This window comes from Pseudochaenichthys georgianus, chromosome 13, assembly GCF_902827115.2.
Source record: "Pseudochaenichthys georgianus chromosome 13, fPseGeo1.2, whole genome shotgun sequence".
Classification (NCBI taxonomy): domain Eukaryota; kingdom Metazoa; phylum Chordata; class Actinopteri; order Perciformes; family Channichthyidae; genus Pseudochaenichthys; species Pseudochaenichthys georgianus.
Window position 1 is genome coordinate 424,056 of NC_047515.1, and position 19,558 is coordinate 443,613.

The following is a 19,558-nucleotide window of genomic DNA, read 5'->3' on the forward strand; positions in this document are numbered from 1 at the left end:
ACAGTGTGCACATGGCTTTATTACCCATGAAATAGTGTGTGAAAGATGGGTAACTTTGCTGTGAATTTAAGGGAGATATGGCCCTTTCAAACAGGGAGAGGTACAGGCCTTTATTACCCACGAATTAGTGTCTGAAAGCTGGCTAACATTACTTTAAATACAGTGTGCACATGGCTTTATTACCCATGAAATAGTGTGTGAAAGCTGGGTGAGTTTGATGTGAATTTAAGGAAGATATGGCCATTTCATCCACACCTCACGACTCCCATTCAAAGTGATTGAAATGTACAGCACTCTGTACATTTCAATCACATTTCACGACCCGACCAGGGTGACTTTCTTCCCCACGAATTAGTGTCTGAAAGCTGGCTAACATTACTTTAAATGCATGGTGCACATGGCTCTGTTACCCATGAATTAGTGTGTGAAAGATGGGTAACTTTGCTGTGAATTTAAGGGAGATATGGCCATTTCATCCACACCTCACGACTCCCATTCAAAGTGATTGAAATGTACAGCACTCTGTACATTTCAATCACATTTCACGACCCGACCAGGGTGACTTTCTTCCCCACGAATTAGTGTCTGAAAGCTGGCTAACATTACTTTAAATGCATGGTGCACATGGCTCTGTTACCCATGAATTAGTGTGTGAAAGATGGGTAACTTTGCTGTGAATTTAAGGGAGATATGGCCCTTTCAAACAGGGAGATGTACAGGCCTTTATTACCCACGAATTAGTGTCTGAAAGCTGGCTAACATTACTTTAAATGCATGGTGCACATGGCTCTGTTACCCATGAATTAGTGTGTGAAAGATGGGTAACTTTGCTGTGAATTTAAGGGAGATATGGCCATTTCATCCACACCTCACGACTCCCATTCAAAGTGATTGAAATGTACAGCACTCTGACCCAGCCTCCGAAGTCACGCTTACTTCGGAGGCTGGGTCAAGATTAACCTGAGCAATAACAGTTCATGGCGAGTACCGCAAATTAAAGTTGCTACAAGCAGTAGTGCTGAGTAAAGTGACTTGTGAAAAACACACGTATGTGAAGTCAGGCAACACTAACAGGGCATAAGGCGCATTCACACTGCGGTACTTTTCCCACAAAGGTTCATGCGAACTTAGTTCATGCGAACTCTTTAGTTCTCATGAACTAAGTACAGATCGCGTTCACACCGGAAAAAGTCCCTGGGGGTGGATTAGGCAAATGAAGCCGCTGACGTCACTTCTTCTTCTTCTGCTTTGGGCTTACTGGCAGGCCGCAAACCACTTCACGGCGTATACTGAAGCCCAAAGTCCCCGGCCGGAAGTCCCCGGAGTTGGGGACTGGCTTCCGAGTAAATCGCCAGAACGCCGACAAAATAAAACATGGGAGCGGTGGAGATGACTCCACCGCTCCCATGTTTTATTTTGTGATGCCATAAGTCTCTCTGCGTTTCTGCGCTGGGCTAATGCTAATGCTAATAATGCTAATGCGAGGATAATAAAATGGCGGCTTCACAAAACTTTTTGGGTGTTTTACGGGGCGTGGTTTGCAATCCGCCCAGCCAATCAGACATATAGCTCTTTTCTCACAAAAGAGCCGCTCGAAAGTCCCTGCTCTCTAGCAGGGACTTTCGAGGGGGTAAAAAGGTTCGCATGAACTAATTTTATTACCGGCTCTTTTTGGTGTGAACGCGATCATGAACGCGATCATGAACTAAGATCGCATGAACCTTTATGGGAAAAGTACCGCAGTGTGAATGCGCCTATAGGGTGATGCTGATTATTTTGACCTTAGTTTTAAAGACCACCCATTCACTATTATTGGCCATTGTGAAGAGCAGGCATAGGGCAGTTGAAATACAACTGGGGCTAAAAAGAATAACCAGAAGAGCACTAGCCCGGAGCTAGAACTGGAACTGTTTTGGTAGGAAAGGGGTTAATGTGGCCTGCTCTGACCCCCGGAATGCTAGGATAGAGCTACCAATAACCAGAGTTGGCTTCTCGGCAGGTGTGTCGCTGATTAGTTGAAAATGTACGCTAAAGGTCCCCACCCCTCCTGGTGTGTGAGGAGCTCCGCGGATTGGTCCATTTTGGTTCCTGGAAGTAACAAATGGAAAAAGAGAAATCTCCAACGAGGCGTTCTGGGGCAGCATAGACAGGTATTTTATGCAACCTGATCTCACCAGAATGCGTGACTCCACCACGACTCCTTAACACCACAATGCGTGGTGGAGTCACGAACTTTGTTACATTTGCGTGTCGGCACCACGCAAACAACCCCAATGTAAAGTGAATGAGGCTCCTTTGTCGTGGTGCACACACGCATTTCTACAACGTGCATTGTGTGTAATGCAACTGTTATTTTTATTAAATTAGTTTATTAATTCTCCTTACTGTCGATTGATTTTACAGTGATATCTGCACTACTCATCGACTAAAAAACACCAAATTGTCCTTGTTAATTACACAACATTGATTGGTTTGAATTGTGTACAATGCTTTTGTATTTTCCCCCTTCGATTCGGAGAAACAAATATATTTTCGGAGTTTTTGGACGGCAGAAGACACTACACTACCCAGAATCCTCAGCTATCGTTTGGGACTACACCATGTGCTTAGCTTGACAAACCCCGTGATCAGTCCTCAACCTCTGTGATTGGATGCGCGACGTTTACACAGAGCGTCCAAAAGGACTTTGAAATGGAATGAAACCCATCTACGGCACACTATTCAAAACAGGAATCGAACGTGTCCTACCCCCCCCCCCCCCCCCCCTCTTAGGTCACAGGCTCCTCCAACAGTGCTACGCAATAAAACAGATGCACAGAAAAAATAGTGAAATAGTGCAATAAGAGTCTATATACAAGTGATTGGAATATGATATATTAGATAAATAATTTCTAAGTAGCAGCCAGATGAATGCTATTTCTAAGTTCAGGTGTTTAATAGTCTTCTGGCCTGTGGGATGAAGCTGTCTCTGTGTCTGGTGGTTTTAGTCCGAATGCTGTGGTACCGCCTGCCAGGCGGCAGCAGACAGAACAGTTTGTGGCTGGGGTGATGGTGGTCTTTTATAATCCTGAGGGCTTTCTTTAAGGTTAACCTGGTATTTTTAATCCACTATATTTATTTTAGTTACTTTACAGATTTGGATTAATGATGTGAAATATAAACAACCCTTAAATCAGACTTTAGTTACACCTTAATGAAATTCAGTGAAGGTGATTGTCAAGTGCCAACAATCAGGAGAGATATTTGATAGTTGGTTGCTTGAGAAGACTAAATATTTATCTGCAGATCCGTTTAAAGCATATTCATTACTCGTTATTCTCTAATAGTTCATTAAAGACTGTATATAATTGCTATTTTGCACATCCCTTTCAAGATTTCAAGATTTTCTAAGGTTTATTGACATATCATATACACAACAGTGTAGTTATGCAATGAATGAACAACTTGGGTCACAGGTTCATCAACAGTGCATTACAAGACATCTATCAATGTGTGTACCTCCACCATTACACTGTCGTATTCTGCACATTTCTTTAAATAAAGCCTTATTAGTTAGCACATCCTCCTATCAGGCACTAAACTGTTTTACTCTAGATATCATTTGAGTATCTTCTTGATATTTTCTATTCTATATTTATATAATTGACCTTCTACTTTCCCACTATTTTGTATGTACTCTTAATATTTGAATGTTTTCATAAAATATAACACATTCAAAAGTGCGTTACAAAAATGAAAGACATTAAGAAAAAGGCATTTTAAACAGTCATTAAAAAGCAACACAATCTTCCTGCATTGCAATTACTCTAAACGTGTAATATCGTGCTTTAACCAGTAGGTGGTTTGGGTTAAAAGGCTGTCAAGTTTACAGTGTTAACAAAATAAAATATACTGCTGTTTCCGGTTTAGTTTACGACGAATATTATTTTGTTATTGTTTTGATATTTGTAACACAAAAGCGATGGAAAAAACCCATAGCAACCAAAAAAAGATGGTCTTAACATGACCCAGTCGTCTAGTAGTTAATAAAAAACAATAATATCAAAACAAAATATTACTACTAACTTTATTGTGAAATTAAAACAGAACGGTAAAAGAATAGTTTCCGGTGTATTCTGATGCCCGATCTCTGTAGATAAATAAAGAACTAAGACAGATGTGTAATATTTAATGCAGCCAAACCATTTATTACAATGCATTCATGTGATGACTATCAAAGAGTAAAGCAAGCACTGCTGAATAAAGTATGATTTTCTCTTTTACGAAACGTTTTTTTTCATATGGAATGCAGTTGGAGGTCAACCAATCAAAGAACTTGAGGACTGATCACGGGGTTCATGGTGTAGTCCCAAACGATAGCTGAGGATTCTGGGTAGTGTAGTGTCTTCTGCCGTCCAAAAACTCCGAAAAAATATTTGTTTCTCCGAATCGAAGGGGGAAAATACAAAAGCATTGCCCATAATTCAAACCAATCAATGTTGTGTAATTAACAAGGACAATTTGGTGTTTTTTAGTCGATGAGTAGTGCAGATATCACTGTAAAATCAATCGACAGTAAGGAGAATAGGCTACTTATTTCCGGGTGTAAAATTCTCCGTTATCCAATGGGAATGGACGCTCGTAATACAAGACATGATCATTATCTTTTAAATAACGTTAACTAAAGGGAACAATCTATTTGACACAGCTGAAGCTCTGGCCTTCCTTAAAAACAAACTAATTTAATAAAATTAACAGTTGCATTACACACAATGCACGTTGTAGAAATGCGTGTGTGCACCACGACAAAGGAGCCTCATTCACTTTACATTGGGGTTGTTTGCGTGGTGCCGACACGCAAATGTAACAAAGTTCGTGACTCCACCACGCATTGTGGTGTTAAGGAGTCGTGGTGGAGTCACGCATTCTGGTGAGATCAGGTTGATTTTATGTGTTAGAGTTTTACTCGCTAGGGTGTACTTTGAGGGTTTTTGACTCTGCAGACCGTTTACCTTCATAACACACAAGGGGACGGGTAATAACCGGAAAAGCATGACATGGGCCCTTTAACATAAAAATACACAAATAACAAATGTCATTGTCACAATTATCTTTATTTTTCAAAAGGCAGTATAATTTAAAAAAAGTTCCTTTCATTCAGTCAGATAACATTGAACAGATTATATGGAATACCCTAACTTTGTAACAGGTTTGACCTATACATGTATTTAATAAAGTGGGGTGCCAGTCAGAACCAGATCTAAAATATCCAACAGAAATTGTTCAGTCAAACCATACACAAATTAATTACTTTATTTGATATCTCATCCATCACCGAAATGCAATACAAAATAAATCACACGATTTTCATTTTGGTCAGATATATGTCATCGGGGGGAAAATTGCATATAAGATCAGTGTGTGTGCAATGTGTGGTGAAAAGAGTCAATATATAGAGTTCAATCCGCTTTAGCAAAAAGTCCAGTTGGGTATAACCCCAACGGTTCAATCCAGTTCATAGGCCAACAAATAAAGGCAACGGGTTTTACCACAGATCCACCCAAAACCACAATACAGCGTCTTTAACAGAAAAATCTAATTGCGGCATGAGAACAGCCCCTTAGAGCAGGTGCTGCCGCCATAATCGTCTCTCCAAAACGTAAAACCATAATCTACAAACAATCTAGATATCAGGATAAATATAGAACATACAGACTAAAATGTGTTTATCTCCTTCTCCGGCTCATTCAGGATGATCCCGGCTAACCACAAGTACTTCCTGCTGAGCGACCTGGCGTCATCGCGAGACTATGAGCTATGTGTTTTGGCCGTCTACGATGATGGCATCACCGCCCTGACAGGAACAAAGCTGGTGGGCTGCGTGTCTTTCACTACGGAGACGGAGTATGGACGCTGTCACTCAATAAGAGACCAGGTAAGTTTGTTATACCTGCATCATCATCTAATAAAACAAATGTTATTTAGCCAGAACAGCATTCAACACCCTAATGCCCTAAGACCATTGCTGCAGACAAGGAAAGACTCCTCAGAAGAAACAGTTGTTATTACAGGAGGAAATAAATGGAAGTTACTTTAGGAATATTTTCCAGTGACAGACAATATGTATGCAATGCCATAGTGCAGTGGTTCCCAAACTTTTTCAGTCGGGCCCCCCTTGGGTAATTGGAAATATTTTCGGGCTCCCCCAACCCGGTTCCCATCTATATTGGTAGGATTAATTGTTGTGAAAACATTACATTTTCTCTGCTAATAATAAGAAGATACAAAGTTCCAACTATAAATCTATATTTTATTATGGATTACAGATGAACAAAAGTGCTTGTAATAGATATTTTTAAATTTGAATTTCTTTAAGGAAAATAAATGAATGAACACTTAACTACTATTTCTACTGCAGGTTGCAAACGATCACATCACTATACCATTCCTATTCCACACATAGCCTATCAATGACTTGTTTGTGCTTGCTTTCCCTTGCAGATCTTCTCAAACCGGGGCTATTGTTTTGAGACTGCCACTCTCAGTTCATTCTCAATGTTCAGCTTTGATCTGTATTTCGTTTTGATGGCAGAAACAGCAGAAAAGCTTATCTCACACATGTAGGATGTTGAAAATGGTAGCAGTATGCCCACAGCTCTCTGACCAATGAGATATTTTTGAGCAGTGTTTGTTTACAATTTCTTCCTGCGCCCCCCCCCTGCAATACCTCCACGACCCACCAGGGTCCCCACAGTTTGACAACCACTGCCATAGTGGTTGTGTACAGAATAAACAACATAACAAAATGAAAAATCGTGATCCAGATTCAATTATTAAACATGACAACTTGCAAAGAAAAATATATTATTAAACATTATTAATAATAATAATAATAATAATAATAATAATAATTAAAGCTGCAAGCAGCATTGAGCGGGTCTTCGACGCACGTCGACGTGTGTGTCTAGGTGTCTCGAGGACTCGGCCGTTGGCAAACGTGGGAAGTTTCAGGTCGATTGGACAACGTACATGGGAGTTACAGCAGTATCATAAACATTGTGTTTGATGGCGAGTGATCTGTCGCCATGGCAACGGAATTTGATGACATCCCATAATACGCCTAGATGTGTTGAGGGCTAAATCGTTATCAAACCTGTGAAGTTTTGGGCCGTTGGAGCATGTTAACTGGAGTTATGAGAAAACCGTGTTTCACGGCGACCATTTTGTTACCATAGCAACGACATTTGACAAAATCTCAAAACTGACTCATATATGTCTCGAGGGCTTGACGGTTAGCACACATGTGAAATTTGAACCCTTTTTTACCATTTACACAGGAGTTATAGCAATATTGTGCTTAACGGCGAGGGATGCGTTGCCATGGCAACAGCTTTTGAGGAAAACTCACTATTGTCATATTGAGGTGTTGAGGCCCAGACCATTAACTGTCATCTGAAGTCTGGTGCAGTTTGGACCATTTTCCATTGACTTAAGACAACATTGTGTTTTATGGCGAGGGATGCGTTGCCATGGAAACGCCATATGATGATTAGCGTAGAGCTGTTGAGGGCCGGACAATTAGCCATCATATGAAGTCTGGTGCCGTTTAGACGATTTTCCATCGAGTTATGACAACACTGTGTTTCATGGCGAGGGATGCATTGCTATGGAGACGGCATATGATGACATCCCATAATTGGCGTAGAGCTGTTCCTGGCCGGACTATTAGCCATCATCGGAAGTCTGGTGCCGTTTGGACGATTTTCCATTGAATTACGACAACACCAGGTTTTTTGGCGAGGGATGCGTTGCCACGGAAACGGCAGATGGTGAGATCTCAGATTTCACATAGAGCTGTTGAGGCATGGACCGGTGATATAAAAGTGAAGATTGGGGGACCATGGGGTCCATTGGAGTTATAGCAACATCGTGTTTAATGGCGAAGGATCCGTTGCCATGGTAACGCCACATTAAGTAACATCAGATTTCACCTAGACCTGTTCAGGGCCACAGTGTTAACCATCATGTGAGGTTCGGTGGTGTTCTGAGCATGTCAGTTTCAGTTATGATATCACCGTGTTCCATGGCGAGGGATCGCCTAGCATCGAGCGAACGCGAACTTTGGCGCCAAATCACGGCTACGCCGTGCGAAAGAAAAACATTTCCGTGATAACTTTTAATTGCCCATGTCTCGAGGACGAAAAGCGCGATAAATTCGACGCCAAATTGAAAATGGCCGACTTCCTGTACGTTATTTTATGCGGGAGGGGGTGTACTCCTGTAGGAGCTAGGGGCTAGGTTGTGGAGAGCTTTATATGTGAGTAGAAGGTTTTTGTATCCAATACGGTGAAGCCGTAATATGGGAAGCCAGTGTAGTTGAGTGAGAATGGGGGTGATGTGGTCGGATGAGTTGGTGCGGGTGATGATCCGGGCAGCAGAGTTCTGGAAATGTAGACCTGTGTGTTGTCGGCGTAGCAGTGCAAATTAACCTCATGGTGACGGAGGATTGTGCCCAGGGGGAGTGGACCCAGTACTGACACCTGGGGGACACTCAGTGAAATAGAACACCCTGACTTGTGATTACCGAGTTGTACAAACTGTTGTCTGTCAGTGAGGTATGACGTGAACCAGGAGAGTGCAACACCAGTGATCCCAATGCCAGCCAGGCGGTCCAGGAGTAGTGGGTGAGAAATGGTATTGAATGTAGTGCTGAGGTCAGTGAGGATGACGATGACGATGGTGAGAAGTCCGGAGTCAACTGCACGGAGGAGGTCATTGGTGATTTGAACCAGGGCTCATTCAGTACTGTGTTTTTGGCGGAAACCAGATTGAAAGGGTTCATGGAGGTTGTTTATGTCAAGATGGGACTGAAGCTGTGCGGCAACAAACCTCTCAAGGCTCTTGGAAATGAAGGGTAGGTTGGAGATGGGCCTTTAGTGGTTTAGGATGGGAGTGATTGCAGCCAGTTTGAGGGTGGGGGGTACAATTCCAGAGGTGAGGGAGGAGTTAATTATGTCAGTGATCATGGGTGATATGGCTGGTAGGCAAGCCTTGAATACATCAGGGTGGTGAAATATGTGGGGTTAATATGTTTAATGTTTCAGAAGGTGATGGACCCTTGTTCTTTGGCTTTGGAAAGGGGGGCATGGATATACAAAATGATAGCTTTATGGTCAGAAATTGGGAATTCAATGACAGCAAGGTTAATGGGAGTGATGCCAGTGCAGCAGAGTAAGTCCAGTATGTGACCCTTGTTATGTGTTGGGAGGCTGACATGTTGTGTGATATCGAGGCAGTCCAGGAGTGAGATGAAATCATGTGCAAAAACATTGGATGGGTCGTCAATGTGGATGTTAAAGATGCCTAAGAGGATAACAGTAGAGGACATTGCACATACACATGTTAGTAGTGATGAAAATTCAGTGAGAAAAACAGCAGAGGGCTTTGGTGGTCTGTAGATGGAAATAATGATGATGGGTTTGGGGCCAGTGAGTTTTACAGCTAAGCATTCAAAAGAGGAGTGATGGGGGGATAGTGACAGCAATGACTTTAATGTTTTCACGGTGCAACACAGCAAGACCCCCCCCCCTCCCAACGGCACAGGGTTTACTAATAAAAGCGTAACCCGGAGGGACAGCTGCATTAAGCTGGGAGAAGTCATCAGACTGTTGTCAGGTCTCAGTGAGGCATTAACAAATCAAGCTTTTTGTCCATAATGAAGTCAGAAACCAGCAGGGCCTCATTGGTGAGGGATCTTATGTTAAACAGACATAGTTTCAGATAGGTAAGTTGTGCGTATGTGGATGCTTTAGACAGGGGGGATAACACACTGTGATTGACAGCACGGGTAGTGCGAGGGGGGCGTGGCTCAGTGGACCAGAAAGAGCGGATTGTTTTGTTTATTGTTGTGTTTTGTGTACTCAAAGTTTCGTCCAGATCCACAGTGAGTGTATCTTGGTCGTTAGAGTGTTGGACAAGCAGAGCTGGATGGGTCCTGGAGTAAGACCGGAGACGTAGCAGCTCCGTTGCAGAATAACGCAGCGGTAGAGATGCATTTTTTGACCGTGAGACACAGAGCGCACCATATGAGCAGTTTAAAAATCCACATAATGAGAGTTAAAAAACAAAAACAATGTAATCCAGCGGTTTGATGATCCAAATGGATAAAGTGAAGCGACAAAACCTGCACTGCTGAGGCGGAGGAGTAGTCGTGTTGGGTGTAGCCGGAGGTTTTCTCTCGAAGGCGGAGCAACCAGACGTACGGCGCTGGGGACGAGTGACAGGTTAGCCGGTAGTGGCTGTGGGGCGGCCTCCGTGTTGGCAGCAATCCACAGGCGGAGATGTGCACCCAGGAGAGCTGGCAGAATGGCAGCGGACAGATCTGAACAGGTGCTTTGCAGGGCACACCAGATCAGGCTATCCGGTCAAAGAGAGCACAGCACAAAGGGGCCCAAGTAGTCCAGTACGGTGAGCCGTGTACCGGCACAGCTAGCTTCAAGCTACCGAGTGACAGCACAGTAGCACTAGCGTGTTTACAGACTGTTAAACGGCTAAATTAATCGTCACAGTGTTAGATGGGACAGACGAGTTTGTAACAGACAGGTTTGGAGTCCAGTTGCACAAGACAACATTCAACAGATCGAGATAAAACAACACGAAACAATCGACAGACAACAGAGGAGGTGCGGCAGCAACTTGCCAGCGGTCCCTCACTTCCGGTATTATTAGAATGGCGAGTTAGTTATTGGGAGATGAATGCATGCAGTTAAAGGTCAAAATGCACACAGAAAAAGAGGACATACATGCAAACAGACTTACTATACACTTTAACAACGAGGAAAGTAATATTTAGGTTAATATGTAGGTATATTTTGGTTGTACTAGAATATGTTTATATGCCAGTCCCACTGGGTAAACAGTGCGTCCTAGCCATCATTGATTAAGGAGTTTGATGGCTTGTGGGACATTATGATGTTGCATTTCTTTCTAGTGTCTCCCAAATATTTTCCAAATAATTATGAAATTGCAGACCATAGGAGAAGAAGAAGATACAGTATTATGTTGAAAAATAATATCATGTACAAGTCCGTATTTTTATAGTTAATGCATTTTATTGCATCCATCGGTTAATATTAATTTAACCTTCGCTGTATCATGACAGCATTTTTTTTGAATAAAATCCTTACACCTTATTGTGGATGGTCAACATTATTCAAACCATAATGTTATGGGACAAGTTAACAGCGCTGTTGAAGGGTTGTGAACTTATAGATTGCAAGCCTATTTGATGTTATTCTCAAATATTCAATAATTGCTATATAAAAACAAATATTTGTAATCAGCTGGTTGACAAAACAATTTCAATTCAAGTTCCATTAAGTATCGAGCTACTACTTATATCCATGCCTGCAAACTAGTCCCCTTGCTGTTATGTTATATATCACACAGTTTATTGAACAGTTTTCATTGTGATGTTGATGAATCATCTCACTTGGTCGGACTCAGTGAACCACAAAGCAAAAAGTAGCGCTTTAAAAATCATAAATGCAAACCAGGCTTACTGTCCTTATGTCTTTATCTTTCTTCAGTTCCTTGGCGGTACCATGATTATAATCATTGGAGGCATCATCGTGGCCTCTGTCCTTGTCTTCATCTTCATCCTCCTAATGAAGTACAAGCTGCACAGTAACCACTACAAACAGAAAGCAACAGCACGACATGCCAACGTCTGCTCCCAGACCAACGGAGGGGGAGCTAACACACTCACTGTTCCTCCATTCTTCTCCTCTGCAGGGCAGGGTAAGCGGTGGGAAAGGAGGGACATAGATGTGATTTATTTTTCTTTCATCTGTTTCTAATAATATAATAATTTTCCTCCACCTGGTTGTCTCCTAGGTAGAGGTGATGGTAAAAACTCCCAACCTTCATCATCAACTGAAGGGATGGGAGGAGTATCCATTCGAGGGACGACTGTAGTGGACTTAAATCCCACCCGTGACGAAGACACCATCTCTCAATAACATATGAAATTGTTAATCAAACCTTCAACTCACCAATCATTAAGCCCAAACCAATACTCCAACTCCATCTCCCTCCCTTTTTTAAACTATCTGTTATTGGTGCCTGAAATCTACTCTACTTCACGCTGAGGAGCAGCTCCTGTCATTGGTAAGTAGCTGTGAAGCCAGTTTGTAAAAAGTCTGAACTCATTCTTTGTCAAATAACTGTAATAATGCTTGAATGCTTGTATTATAAATTCAATTTGGATCAATTATTTTTTGTCATTTGTAATGTGAAGTTGGCAGAGAGTTTAAAAATGATGTGGAATTCACGTGTCCCTGTCAAAGCTGTTTATTCAACTCTTCGAAAGGACTTTGAACAAGAAGAAACTTTTTTTTCTTGCAGTGTGAACACACCATTAAACAGTTGACTTTTCTTCTTCTTTTAAAAAAAAATACTCTCTATTGAGCTTCACACACACACAACATACACAACAATGCATAACACCCCCCCCCCCCAAAAATTTGACAACAATTTAATAATAATAATAATAATAATCCTCATTTACCTAATCACAATAATATAGATGGACCACAAAGGATAAATATGTTATGCAATGTGAGAGGAGTATGCAGCCTGTGAAGAATCTTATACTGGGTTTCCCAATGTCTGTTACATATAAACGTGGTTCTGATTAAGTTTATAGATGCCTGCCAATGATCTGCAATATATTCAGTACCCAAATCTTTCTCCCATTTACGGGAAATACTCAGCAGGTTGTATGTGCCAGTAGAACCAAGGAGTGAATAAAATGAAGAGATAAAATGCTTAGAATGTTGGTGCTCCAAGATTAACTTCTCTGCGTCATTGCAAGGGAGGTTAACCTGTTAAACCCCAAGCCTGTTGTTCAGGTCTCAGGCTCGAAAATGACATGCCCAGAACAAATTACTATTTCTTCATTGCTAAAAGGGGGAAATTAATAATCTTTTTTCTCAAAGCAGTGATACACCTGTGAGTTGGATGTAGAAAAGTCAGAATCAATATAGATGTTTTATTTTAAAGTAAATTCAGATTGAACATAGTAAAAGAAAATATATATATAGTTTCCTTCCAAAATAAAACCCATTACTTTATAGTGAAAACCACCCTTGAATGATAGGATAGTAGACAACAAGCTTTAGGAATCCATATCATAAGTACCCTGTATCATGATTGATGCAAAACAAGTGACATTTGACCTTTTTTAGAGAGATTTAGAGAAAAAAAACCCACCTCTGGGGTCATTTGGGTGTATTTCCCATATCTCTGGAACCCATTGGTCGATTTTGGTGATTGACAACTCTTTTGAACCATTAGAGCCAATATAATCGAGGGGGGGTTCCTAAATCCATCTAAACATTACCATTGGTGAATGAGAGTGATGCGCAGCCAGCATGCCCAAAACCGGAAGCTGGGTTACACTCTATATGAAAACTACGTTTATTGACATAAATGTTATGATGGATTATCAGTAATATGTAAATGACAGGTGGTTTTTGGCATAACACAGAAAAATGAAAGGATAGCTAAACATTTAGTAATCAAATACTTAAGGACCAAAGCATAACGTAAACATGTCGAAACAAGAAATAAAATGGCAAGTGCAGCTGTCTGTGAAGGTCCATCCCCAAACGCCCCGTTAAACTGCCGTCTGGCCTCCCTCACATGTGGCGATAGATCCTGGCAAATGTAGACCTTGTTTCCTTGATAGTGGAGGTCGCCTTTCTTCTTAGCCGCTGCAAGGATCCGTTGTTTGTCACCGAAGTTGTGCAGTTTAATGATAACGGGTCTTTGGTAATTTTCCTTCGGCGGTCCAGAGCCCTGTGCATCTTGTCAATCTTTATTGGAGGGGAGGGTCATCGGTCGTCCCGGCATCAAGAAGACGCGTGCGAGTCCTCGGAAATTAGCCGTTTGTCATTTCTCAAATGTTCACGTCCTGGACTCCTCGGTCATCCGGCAGCGAGCCGGAAACAGATGTGGGCGCACCGCCTCGAAGGACAACAAATGTCTCTAAAGGCTGGTCGAGGATCGATTATCGCGGAGGCTGTCTGGAGGAGCAGTAACCGTGGCATGTGGTGCAGTGGATTGTGCGTTGGTGTTTGGATCAGGGGGTCACAGGTTCAAACCCCACTGCAGTCAGCATGTCGTTGTGTCCCTGGACAAGACACTTCAACCCAAATGGCTCCTGTGGAGATTGCCCACAGTATTGAGTATGTAAGTCGCTTTTTGACATGTAATGTAATGTAACCAAGGATACACTGATTTAGAGGAGAGAGGAATCTCTCTGGAGGAGCTACAACCGAGGGTCCACTGATACAGAGTCCTGCATCGGGTCGGGTACGGGTAACCCGCAAAAAAAGTGATTTGCGGGTGGTCTTTTTTCAAACGCTTTTCTCCGGGTTCGGTTCTGGGTAAAACAAAGATGATGCGGGTCGGGTTGCGGGTGTTACATAATAAATATATTAAAATTATAATAATTTAGTTTAATGTTAAATCCTCAGACCTCTCCCCCGGGGAACCGCGCATAATCATAACCTCTGCAGCGCATCAATCTGCTGCTGAGCACACCACATTCGAAATGGCTGAGGTGAAGCTCTCTAGCGGAGAATACAGCATTTTCAATAACACTTCCTCAAGAGCAAAATCCAACGTCTGGGAGGCTTTTGGTGTCATCCTAGATGAGAAAATAACCAACATCCCACACTTTTTGAGACAAATATGCAACTGCGTGTGTTAATAATTGCACGTTCTCACTGCTCATATATATACGGGTTCGGGTCGGGTTGCGAATCTTGTGCCGACGGGTCGGGTTGCGGAACTAATTGGCAATATGTGCGGGTTGCGGGGCGGGTTTGGTATTGCACGTTGTGGGTGCGGGGCGGGAGCGGGTCTTGAAAATCAGACCCGTGCAGGACTCTGCACTGATGTAGAGGACATAGGGGAGAGATGAGAGAGAGGGACGAGAGAGGAGGGAGGAGGGAGGAGGCTCTCTGGAGGAGCTTTAACCGAGGGTACACTAATGTATCCTCCGGAGTCGATTTTAGGCCACAGAGACCGGGTGTAAATGAAATTAAACTTTATTCACAACAGGCTATAGTTGCGAGATTGTAGGATATAAACAGGTATAAGTCTAAGTGTAATTAAAATACATTAAACTGTAAAGACAAGCATTAACAGTTAATAGACACATATCAACAGTAGAAAATATAATATTTTCACTGAAAAGTTTAAAGACTAATGGAAAGAGGTGCAGTACACAATAAATAGCATGGAAATTAATCTAATATTGTCATCTCACTCCAAGCTGAACTCCAAAGTGGCCAGCCCATGGACTATATGTATGTGTGGTCTATAACGGAGAAATACAACATTACAAGTACAATGAGAATCAGTTACTTACATATATTATACAGCAAACAATAATCATAACTTTCTCTTCAATGGAACATATTCTCCAAGGCTGTTCAACAGGTAGGTTGCAATAAAACCATTACAAACATATACATGTAATATACAGATAGCTCCTTTAACGTACAATATAACAGGTTAATATGTCATCTAAACATTAGATTGGCAACATTGTCAAACAAAGCTGAACTTATCCGCACGCAGCTAATGTCAAGGAAGCACAGCTCTGCAAACTGTTCTCGTTGTGATTATAAGTCATTTAAGATGATCAAATGCGCATCAGAATTTCTGCCCATTACCATTTGTTTACTCACTAAACGCCAGTGACGAACCGTCAGGGCCTTCAAGGTATTCAGAGAATACCCTGGAACACTCAGATAAAACAAACAAAAAATCGATTTAATTATATAAATAAAATGTAATAAAATGTATATAAAATGAATAAATGAGAATGGTATCTGTGTTGTTGATCTGTAATATTACAGTGTTACGTTGATTTGTTTGTCCTTCTCGGACCATGCACTACGCATTTCAGTGGTTTTGTGTTAGAAAAGAAAGCAACCAATCAGATCTTGTTCTGGGTCTCTGGGTAGAATATCCTTCAACCAAGGTATTCTACATCCTTGATAGAATGCCCTGACCGTTGCACTGAATGAGAGCGTACATTTGGACTGACAGTTTGATCAACCAATCATATATTGATGTGTAGCCAATGGGCGTATTCTTTCAGAGCTTCCCTCGGTTCCAGGGTCCTCTTGAATGCCCGCTATCAATCAATCAATCAATGTTTATTTATATAGCCCAATATCACAAATGTTACATTTGTCTCAGTGGTCTTCACAGTGTGTACAGAATATCAGTATGACAATACGACACCCTCTGTCCTTAGACCCTCACATCGTACAAGGAAAAACTTCCAAAGAAAACCCAGTTTAAAGGGAAAAATGGGAGAAACCTCAGGGAGAGCAACAGAGGAGGGATCCCTCTCCCAGGACGGACAGACGTGCAATAGATGCCGTGTGTACATTGAAAAGATAATACATTTGCAACATAGGTAGTCCAAGTGTTTGGAAATGCATGTGTGTATAATAGGAAGATGAATCCACGAGGATATCCATCCAGGACCGATGATCCAGGACCACAGCCACGACTCAAGATCCAGCGCTCGCGATCCAGGACACAGGACCGCAGGATCATCCATGACTCCGGATCCCAGCGTATATAGACACCAAAAAGAAAGACATTTGGGGAAGCTGGGTTAATCGGAACATGAGTGTACACGGGTATAGACAGAGAGAAGGAAGAAGTAAGATGTCCCCCGACAAACTAAGCCTATATCAGCAAAACTAGGGGCTGAATCTAATCAGCCCTAACTATAAGCTTTATCAAAAAGGAAGGTCTTAAGCGCACTCTTAAAAACGGATAGGGTGTCTGCCGCCCGAACACAAACTGGAAGCTGATTCCACAAATGTGGAGCTTGATAAGAAAAGGCTCTGGCTCCCATTGTACTTTTAGAGATTCTAGGAACAACCAACAACCCTGCATTCTTGGAACGCAATGCCCTAGTAACGCTAGTTAACTTGCTTGAGACAGAGGATCTAGATCAGGGGTATTCAACTAAAATTCAACGAGGTCCAGTTCGAGAAAATCTCCCCATGCAAAGGTCCGGAACATCAAAATATCTAACTTGTTTTATGAATTAGTGTGATATATATTGAAGTAGCTTTATCAAAGTCTGCATGAAATCAACAACTGACTGCCAAATAAAGAAAGTACAATTCAAAAACAACAATATTTATTGTCAATCAACATTGAACTCTACAGATATACAGTAAATACGCCTACTGTGAATATGTGTAATGTTCCTCTCGGGCTGCATTTAAAAATAAAATAGAGAAAATAAATAAAATAGCTTTTGAAAATATGTGCATCTTAAAAGTTCTTAATTTTAGATAAATAAAATAAAGTGTAGCAGCAGTTTGAGTTTCCCTTTTTCTTTGTTAACCGTTTCACATCATGACTTAACTGTTTCAGACGATTATAGAACAATATCAGTCTTTACACATCATAACCATTGAACAGCTTTAAAGTTTCTCTTTCTTTCCCTCACTCACTTTATTTTAATTCAGTGCGAGAATTGAGCTTGAGCTTGTCCTGCCAGGAGTTTGTAAATCTGGGCTGAAATGGTGTCAGGGTCATTCTCATACACACATGCAGGTGCTCATTGGTTAGCCTCGGTTAGCTCATTGGTTAGCCTAGGTTAGCCTGCCGTGGAACGATATTTAGTTTTAATGTTGATCCTGGTGGACTGATCATATTGGGCTCTGAGACTGCTTACTTTTTGTGACCTCAGTTCTGACTTGAGAGGGAATGTTTGGTCAAACACTTTGTGTTTTGTCTCACAGTGGCGTTTTGGCACTTTTAATGAGCGCCACGGTCTCTGAACAAATGAGACACACTGGCTCTGTGCTCCCAGTGGGCAGGATGAACATGAATGAGTCCACTCAGGGTTCAAAGCTCTGTTCTCACTGTCCACTTTCCTCTTCTTGGAGAGCGCTGTGTGTAATTATTTGTCTCTCCCTGTCTGCCGCTAACACGCCTGTTCACTCTCCTCTCCGCTTCTCTCCCTGTATCGCACATTTTTCTCTTCACTCACTTTCCTCTCCGCTTCTATCCTGCTTCTATCTGCCGCTCTCTGGTCTCTTCTTCTGTGTTTCTCTCCCTGTATCGCTCACTCGTGTCTTTCGCCCCCTGTCGGCAGCGGTTAAAATAGAATCGCCATGTTAAAATTGAAATCCCCTATCAATCTATTGATTATCGGTCCGGGTCCGTATAGGTTGGCGTCTGGGTCCGGATCCGGTGAAGATGAAGTTGTTGCGGAATTGTTGTGAGTACCCTTTTCAAGACGACAATTCAGTGAAAAGACGGACATTATAATGCCGCGGAGGGGGGGGGTGTGTCTACAGAAGTTCCAGTTGTGATAGACACGGTTCACCACTGCTAAACGCATCTCCTCTGGATATTAGGCTATGTATTTTGTTAATACAACTGCGTTAACTGTGAGCTGACATCTACAGTGAGAACAGCTGCTGAGGCCAGTGCAGAAAGCAGAAGAGTGTGTATAATATATATCACTCAATAATAGTGACAGGCCTACATCACACACTTTATTTGTATACTTTAGTAGATATCTACAAATAAACAGTTATGATATTTTTCATGAAACCAAATAGTGCTTCACATCATAACATATACATTGGCTGTAGCCTGATGATATGCTTTAAGAGCTGGAAGTGTGTGTTTTGGAGTGTATATGTGTCTGTTGTAATTGCATGTGCCGCCAGCAGAGGGAGCTGCTTGACTAACACTCAACATCATTGCCTGTGTGTGTGTGTGTGTGTGTGTGTGTGTGTGTGTGTGTGTGTGTGTGTGTGTGTGTGTGTGAGAGAGAAAGAGAGAGAAAGAGAGAGAGAGAGAGAGAGAGAGAGAGAGAGATGATGTGGAAGGCAGAGTAGCTTATCTGACATCTAAATGGTGGAAAATGGTACATTCTAGCCTATGAGCTCCCCGTTCGAGCGACTGACTATTCCATCGCAATGTAGCATCGCATTGGATATGGACTGAACTTGTCCTGGAATGGAATTGTATCGGTCATTTCGGTGGGGCAAATGGAAGGCAATTTGAAAGATGTCCGCAATCATAAGAGCAATGTGTATACAACGTTTCGTGCATATTGGAACAACCATATGCATGTAGTTTGGAGTAATTTGCGACATGTAAATCATAAAAAATTGTATATTCTCTGTTAGCTTACGACCTCCCCGATTGAGCTAGCAACTATTTTATTCCCAATTTAGCATCGCATTGGATATGGGCTGAATTTGTCCTGGAGTGGAATTTTTCCGATAATTTCCCTAAGAGTAGGGTGCAAAAATGTGCTCAAAATACATGAAAACTACAACATTTTAAAATGGCCAGCAACTATTTTATTCGCAATTTAGCATCACATTGGATATGTGCTGAAATTGTCCTGGAATGGAATTTTCCCGGTCATTTCCCTAGGAGGAGCTCGCACAAATGTGCTGAAAATGCATGAAAAATGCACATTTTTCAAAATTGTCGACTTTATGGG

The 19,558-nt window shown here is 41.8% G+C and overlaps 1 protein-coding gene across 4 annotated transcripts in view; it reads left to right on the top strand.

The window, feature by feature from the left end:
* Positions 1–19,558, top strand: part of LOC117457758 (leucine-rich repeat and fibronectin type III domain-containing protein 1-like protein) — a 252,851-nt gene that overhangs the window by 208,298 nt on the left and 24,995 nt on the right. For 3 of the 4 annotated variants that reach the window (XM_071205284.1, XM_034097986.2, XM_034097985.2), the window contains exons 8-10: positions 5,731–5,914; positions 11,568–11,778; positions 11,875–12,147. In XM_071205284.1, coding sequence (XP_071061385.1) covers positions 5,731–5,914; positions 11,568–11,778; positions 11,875–11,999 — 520 coding nt within the window. In that variant the 3' untranslated portion in view covers positions 12,000–12,147. Of the gene's footprint in view, positions 1–5,730; positions 5,915–11,567; positions 11,779–11,874; positions 12,378–19,558 lie in introns of those variants that run through there. The other variant, XM_034097984.2, reaches the window with a different exon arrangement.